The sequence below is a fragment of the Cervus elaphus genome, chromosome 27 (genome assembly GCF_910594005.1).
Source record: "Cervus elaphus chromosome 27, mCerEla1.1, whole genome shotgun sequence".
In the NCBI taxonomy this organism is placed as follows: domain Eukaryota; kingdom Metazoa; phylum Chordata; class Mammalia; order Artiodactyla; family Cervidae; genus Cervus; species Cervus elaphus.
In genome coordinates this window covers 38955632-38962850 of record NC_057841.1, presented here as the reverse complement: position 1 = coordinate 38962850, position 7219 = coordinate 38955632, and the positions used below count along the sequence as shown (strand labels likewise).

At 54.7% G+C, this 7219-nt stretch overlaps 1 protein-coding gene across 2 annotated transcripts; it reads right to left on the bottom strand.

Annotated features, from left to right (window-relative positions):
- Window positions 1–438: 438 nt before the first annotated feature.
- ADCYAP1 (adenylate cyclase activating polypeptide 1) lies at window positions 439–7019 on the bottom strand. 2 transcript variants are annotated; one of them, XM_043889216.1, is made up of 5 exons: window positions 6393–7019; window positions 5950–6060; window positions 3685–3816; window positions 3190–3288; window positions 439–2096 (listed from the first exon to the last, which is right to left on the bottom strand). In XM_043889216.1, exons 2-5 carry the CDS (start codon window positions 6057–6059, stop codon window positions 1907–1909), a joined length of 531 nt encoding a protein of 176 aa, XP_043745151.1. In that variant the 5' UTR covers window position 6060; window positions 6393–7019; the 3' UTR covers window positions 439–1906. The 2 variants fall into 2 exon arrangements, with proteins under 2 accessions (XP_043745151.1, XP_043745149.1); XM_043889214.1 differs by lacking the exon at window positions 6393–7019 and having other exon boundaries at window positions 5950–6214.
- Window positions 7020–7219: the final 200 nt, after the last annotated feature.

Genomic DNA, 7219 nt, shown 5'->3' with positions numbered 1-7219 from the left:
AGGCCTCTGTGCTTTCACCGTTTGCAACGTGATCTCCGGGCAGCATCCATCCCGCCTGGGGAATGCAAATCCAAGTCTGTTTTCTTTGATTTATGACTCCATACTGATCAAATCCGTAAAGGAAAAGGAAAGGTCCTTGACATGCTAATTTTTAATCTTTTCTTGTTTATTTTTTGTGTGTTTTTCAAAAGAACTTGTGCCTGAAATTTGGGGAGTTTGGCTGGCTGGTTTGCCTGCTGTTGCTTGATCTGGTTGCTGGGTGAAGGTTTCTTTTGTTATAGAGATTACCTGACAGGTTCAAGAAATTGACAGGAAACAGACAGACATGCTTTCTGTAGCCAAGAAAGAATACAAGCGGACATTCTCAGGGCCTGTTGAAGCTTGCTTACCTCACTCTTGACCACAAATACAAGATAGTACTCATACATATGAAGATGAGGTTTAAATGATTTATCAGTTAGTACAACTGAGCAACATGTGAACACTACACATTCTAATATCACAAAGATTGGTTTTATGAAATAAATTTTACTAAGCAATAAGCCATAAATGTAGAAAAATACATTTTACCTACAAACTCAATCAACAAGAAACAAAAGATTCATATATAGTGCATAATTAGTGGTAACCACACAAGGGTTCCTACACTTTACAATAAGTGCTAGCATCAAACAACAGAAAAAGAAGCATTCACAAGTTTAAGAAGAGTGAATAAAAAATGGCAAACAGTACTTAAACAGTGCGAGAAGGTGGGAAAGAGGAGTCTTCAGAAAAACCAGGGAAGAAAAGGGAGGTTCCTACAGAGCAGGGTTCAAAGGAGAGGATCCTGGCCATTTCACAACATGAGCAGCATGGACAGCACTGGAGAAAAACACATTGTACTTTGCATCCATTTCCAATACCCAGCGCCCAAAGTCAGGCAGGCAGGGTACCTGTGATGGGACTGGGCTTACTGCCAGCCCTCAGGCCTGGGGCTGCCTGCAGCCAGTCCCTCTCCAGGGTCTTCCCCCTGCTGCCTTATGCTCTGGCTTTTCCAATATTCCCACTTTGTTCCAATTGCCCTAACCTTGGGATACTGGGGTCCCTGGAAGTACAGAAAAGAGAGCTTCCTATTCAAGTCTCTCTTCTCTGTAAAGCCCCCCAACTCCTCCCCCAGGGAGTGGTATGAATTCTGGGGAGAAGCACAATTTAGATCCAGCTGTTGTTTTATCAGGAGAATTTCCTTGTGGGCTGAGAGTCTGAAGAGAGACAAATAACACATAAAAAGAGAATCAAAGAAAGCAGAAGTATTGGCATTGCCACCCAGCAAGGGGTAGACAGAGCCTCAGTTGAATTCAGCTGGGATTGAAGCAGCCTGTCCCAGAGACTCCCCAGGAAAGAGAGACCTTCAGCAATCCTCCCAAATCATTACCTCAAAGTCTCCCTGGAGCAGGGCATCACTGTTTATGTACAGTAGCAAATGGTCAGTATTAATATCTTCAGGCCTATCGTGGATAAAAATACTATCCTTTTAATTCCAGTTTACAAAAATAGGAGTAATATTCAAAACAATGATTGTCTATTTTTCTATTTATTTTATATAAAAACAAACAGCTCAGGCGAATCTTCAATCCTTGTGCACATTGTATGAACGGCTCTCTATTATACTTATATATATATATACTCTTTATATATTTGTAATATATATGTCAATATCAATAATTGGTCCACAAAGTATATCTGTGCATTCTCTAGTGCTTCGTAAAAAGAAAAACAATATTATTATCAAAATATTCATTTAATGGCTTGACTTCATACATAAATACATGTGGGACAGAACACAGGAGCCATGACAGTTCGGTCAGTTGGGAAAAACGACTTCTCATTGGGTCAGGACTGTATACACAGGATAGCTGGTAACTCGCCGCTACAAGTAGGCTATTCGCCGTCCTTTGCTTTTAACCCTTTGTTTATACCTTTTCCCTAGGACAGCCGCCAAGTATTTCTTAACAGCCATTTGTTTCCGGTAGCGGCTGTAGCTGTCAGTGAAGATGCCGTCCGAGTGGCGCTTGGAGAGCGGCTCCGAGTCGTCGTCCGCGCCGCCGCCCGGGGTCCCACTGCAAGGAGAGGGGTCGGGAAGAGGGTGGCGGGGCGGGAGACACCCGGTGAGTAGACGCGGGGTGAACAGGCAGACCCCACCCATCGAGGGAATCTTCGCAGGAGGGCGCGGGCTCTCCGCGCCCAGCGCGCCGCCCTGCCGCGCCAGGGAGCAGTCGCAGGGAGGGCGGCGATCAGTACCCTCGCTACTCCCTCCCCATCAAAGATCTCGGGGCACTAAGTCCTTATAGGATGGGCCCGGGAAGAGGTCCCGGGCCAAACGCAAGCGATTTAAGCCTAACCCCTCTCCCAAACGCTGCCCTCTCAGATCTGACCATCAGTGCTCTTGCGCTCAATTGTCCTAACGGTTCCCGGACGCCCCCACCCCCGCAGAGGGAAAAGCACCAAAGAGCCCTGAATTTCCCGTTGGCTGTTGCCGTGGAGTTTACATCGATCCCGCAATTCCTATTCAGAGGGGAGCACTGCTCTCCTACGCGCTAAGTTGAAAAACGTGATAATAATACAAGTCGACAGGCTGCAGGCAATACTTCATCACATGAATTATTCAGTGCGGAAAACGTGTTCTGGTGTCCCATGGGCTCTATTAAAACGCTGCCTTCTGGTGAGAGAAGCTCCCGCAAATCCTGTGCTTTGGGTTTGTCTGGCACGAGCAAAAACTGTTGGCTTCCTTAAGTGTCCAAATGTGAGGATTTGTTTGTTTCGATTTGAATTTAACAGTGAAAGAAATGTGAGGAAAGAAAAAGTCAATCGTCCCAACATACTTGAAGGTTTTGATGGCCTGGAGAGGGGGACCTCTTCTTTTTTTTTTTTTTTAATTATTCAAAACGGATCAGACTTCCCGGTTTTCCTGCCCACTTCCCTCCTCGCCTCATTCCCGAGCTCTCTGGCCAAACTTCTGGCGCGGTACGTAAACCTTAGCCTGTGGCAGGGGGCTGGCCCTGTAGACCCTGCGGCGCAGACGCACCCTCTGCCCCACGTGCACGCAAGGACGTAGAAGCAGCCCCGCCCTCCCAGCGCGCGCGGCACACCCACCCACCGCGGCGCGTGCGCGCGCGCCATCACGCGCAGGTTAACTCTTTCGCAAACTCTTACCCCAAGCCCTTGGCCATGAGCGTCTGCAGGTATCTCCTGGCGGACAGCTGGTCCAGCACTTTGCGGTAGGCCTTATTAAGGATCCCGTGGGCGACATCTCTAACAGGGAGGCAAAGTGCGCGCCCGGGGGTCACTGACTCAGTGCCCAAGTGGCAGCCCCAGGTCCCCCGCTAGTCACCCGGCGCTCCGGAGGGCACTAGGGAATAACTCTTGGGATGTTCCCGTGAGTGCCGGGAACCAGAGTTCGTCCTGCCCTCCCTGGACCTCAGGTTTGAAGCCCGGCCGGGGCGCGCACTCACTGCCGCTCCTTGGGCCGCAGACCTTTTGGTCCCCATGCGGCCCTTCTGTCCACACGAACCGGCCCGCTCCTAACTTTCTCTCGTGGGGGACCAGCCCGGGAGAAGAGAGACTGAAGGGCTTTTATGAAAAAGCATCTACTCGATGGGCCGTCCCCTGCCCCTTTCTCCCTCCCAGTGCCCGGCTGCGCGGCGGTACCTTTCCTCCGCGGGGTAGTAGAGCGCGTAGGCATCGCGCAGCGCGGAGGCTGGGCTTCCCACGCCCGGCGGCTCTGAGTCGTAGACGTCTTGCTGCGGGTTTCCGTCCTCGTCGTACACCTCGTCCTCCGGCCTGCATGGGTAGCCAGGGGGCAGAAGAGTGGTCACTAGGGTCCTTCCCCGCCTTTGCGAGGACCCAAAGACCCACAGGGGCTCTCACGATGTTCCTTCTTCCAAAGGCGCCCCTCGGAGCACTGTCTCTTCTAGGACGGGGGTAGGAGGAGGAAACGACACCCAACAGAAATTCCCACCCCTCCTCTCGGGGGCGAAGGGTCGCCCTGCGGGGGCCACGGCCTCAACGGACACTGGGAAGCCCAGACGTCTCCGCCAACCTCGCACACCTGGCCGCCGGGGAGGACCGCTCCTACCCCCGGCCTGGCGCTTGAGCCTCCCACACAAGCAGCGGCGGGTGGAGACGGGAAAGGCCCTGGGAGAGAATCGCCGGCCAACCAAGGACTGGATGGGGAGAGGCCCGGAGCCAGAGGGGGTGGATGGCTGGGGAGTCCGGCGGCCAACGCCGGCAACCACCCCCACCTAGCCTCCGAGCCCAGGGGAGCCCTTCCCCGCGCAGATGTAGGTCACGGAGAACCTCCGGCTTCTATTTCGGGAGGGAGAGGATCTGGCGAGAACATGAATAATAGATGCCCCTAAACTTAGCCTGTTTGGCAACGGCTCATTCCGTGGCGTGCCCGCGCCCTCCGGTTCGTCTTGCCCGGAGAAAGTACCAGGTACACGAGACTTTGAAAATAGCTCGGAGTGAAACCGGGCTTTTAAGTCGAGTAAGTCGATAGTTAGCGCTAATCAGTTAGTGGTGGCCGGGCGGCGGGACGACGTCTCAACCCCGAAGGAAAGGGAAAAGGTTAATAGGGCACCGAAAGCCAAAGATCTCCCAGTCGCCCTTGCCCACCGCCTCAATCCCTGATAGAGGACGGGAGAATAAACAAACCCCCCTCGCTTTCGGCCGCTGGAGAGACTCGGAAAGCAGCCCAGGCAAGTAGCGCTCTTTAGGAGGATCGGTCATATTCGTTCCTCCCCTCGCCTTTCCTCCATCCCTGGAGAGGTAGGGGCAAGGCACGCACAGCAGCGGGCCCGCCCCACACCCAGCCTTTCCTCGGCGACGCGCCTCTCTGCCCTGGCCCCGCTGCCCGGAGTCTCCAGGTCTTTCTGGGCACCTCCACCCCTCCTCCGTGCCCAGATGCTGAATCCTAATACCGAAGCCAGAACCCATCTCTCCGGCCAAATCAGTGGCCAGCGACCTCTGAGGACATCTCTCTTGGTAGCGGCTCAGAGGAGCAGCTTTGCGCGGGCAGAACGCGCGCTCCTCGTCTCCCGGAGCCGGGTGCGCGGCGGAGCGCGGATGCTGCGCCGCGCTGCGAGCTTCCACTCGCCCACTGACAGGCCCGGGACTCTGGGGCTGCGGCCGAGAACCCGGGCAGCACCGACCGATTAGAAACCAGGAATTAAGGGGAAAAAGAAAAAAAAAAAAGAGGCACGGTTACTGCAGCCTCTGGTGGGCAGGGCTACCCTCCCAGGACTGCTTGCCAGCTGGCTTTCTTTTCCTTTTTTGCATCCGTTTCATCTGTGTCTCCCCCTCCCATCTTTGTTTCCCTTCTCACAAATCGCTTCTCAACTCTACCCGGCCCGCACTCCCCCTCCCCAAGACTCTAAAAGCAGCTGGAAAACCTATCACTCGAGAGAAAGCTCTTCCAGTGGAAAGAATTCGAACTGAGGTGAGGGGGAGAGCCGGGGAGAGCGGGGGAGACCCCTGACCAATAGCCTAGAACAAGCCGTAACAAAGCCAAGTCCACGGGAGTACAACTCTCAACCCCCCAACCTGGCTGCGGGAGCCAAAGTTCTCGAAGTCGAGCTAAGAATCGGAGAAAGAAGTCAACTCAGGGCCCTGCCCAGCCCCCCTCCCAGGGGAGGGGTTGGGGGAGGGGAGGTTTCTTCGGCCGGTTCGAGGTGCGCTCCACCCGGGACCCCGGGGCTGCGGCGGGCTGGGGGAGGGGCGCCGAGCCCGGGAGGAGTCCGGCCCAGATCCCCCAAGTGACCGGCGACCGGACCCAGGCTGGTGGCGGCGCAGTGGGGGCGCATGGGGAGACGGCGGTAGCCGGACCGAGGAACTGCAGGAGGGCGACCGCGAGGAGGTGTCGGGGGGACGACAAGTCCCAGCCTCCTCCGCTCCGCTCGGGCGGGCAGCACCTACCTGATCCCCGGGAACCGGACTCCGGCGGCGGCAGGTGAGCCGCAGACGCTGCTGTGCATCAGGATCCCGTAAACGAGCAGGGCCAGCCTCGCTCCGCTACACATGGCCATTCTGCGCAGGACGGGAAAGAGATCACGCAGCAGTCCCAACGCCCCTGGCCTTCCACCACCCCCACCCCCGACCCCCTAGAAACTCCTCCAACTGGGGGAGGCCCAGAGCTCCGCTCCGACTCCCAGGCTTGAATCCGGCTTAATGATAGCCGGCTGGCCCCGCCACTTCCTTCTCGCTATAGTTAGAAAATACGCCTATATGTATACAGTGCCCTGTAACTCGCCAGAGCTGGCGCCAGAAAAGCTAACGCGTACCCCGATGCCAGCAAAAGAATTAGCAATCAGGTGAGTTGTTTGGTAAGATTTTTTCCCTCCTTGCCATCCAACTCTTACCGCTGCCAGGAGAGGGTTTGCTGCCAAGTAGGACGGCGGGCAAAGGGTTTCTCCAAGTTTGTGCGCTGCAGTCACAACCCAAGAGGCATCGCCGTCTGGCGTTAGCGTCTGAGCAGAAGCCGCAGGAACGAGCCGGAGCCGCGGGAGGAGCTGGAGGACTTGTTTGCGGAGTCCTGTTATTCTGTTCAAAAGTTTGCCGACGCTCGGAACTAGGACGGAGCGTGATACCGAGAGAAGGGGGGCGAGGGGAGAGATGGAGAAGGAAGAGGGAGGAGGCGAGGAGCTGAGTGGGGGTGGGAGACAAAGTGGCCTGAAGTCCACCGAGAAGAAAGAAGTGATAAGGAAAGAAGGAAAGAGAGCGAGAGAGAGAGAGGGCCTCGGCGAAGTCGGCTATGGGGCAGCCGCCCGGCCAGGCAGCTTAAGCAGGCAGCGCCTTCGCTGCTCAGAAGTCTCTCTGGCTGCGTCTGAAGCTGCGGTTTCTTCTACTGCTGCCGGTGGTTATTACAGAGGTGACCAGCCCTCTGCTCCTATTTATCTGGGCAGTTAGCAGAAATCTATCTGAACGTGGTTTCAGAAGAGACTTCCTTGTCAACATCTGTCTTCCTGTTGGCCTTTTAAGTACAGAATATTTTGTTGCACTGTTGCGCTCCGATTTTTATACGTGGAATGACTTCCTTTTTTTTTTTTTTTTTCAGTCACGTAATGATCGGGTATCAGAAAAAGACGTCAGCATCTTAGTCCCTCAAGGAACATATTAACTATCCTCTGCTGTCCTCTTGGATAAGATCCGGAGTCATCGACTTCTCATAAACACCTTTCACTCATAC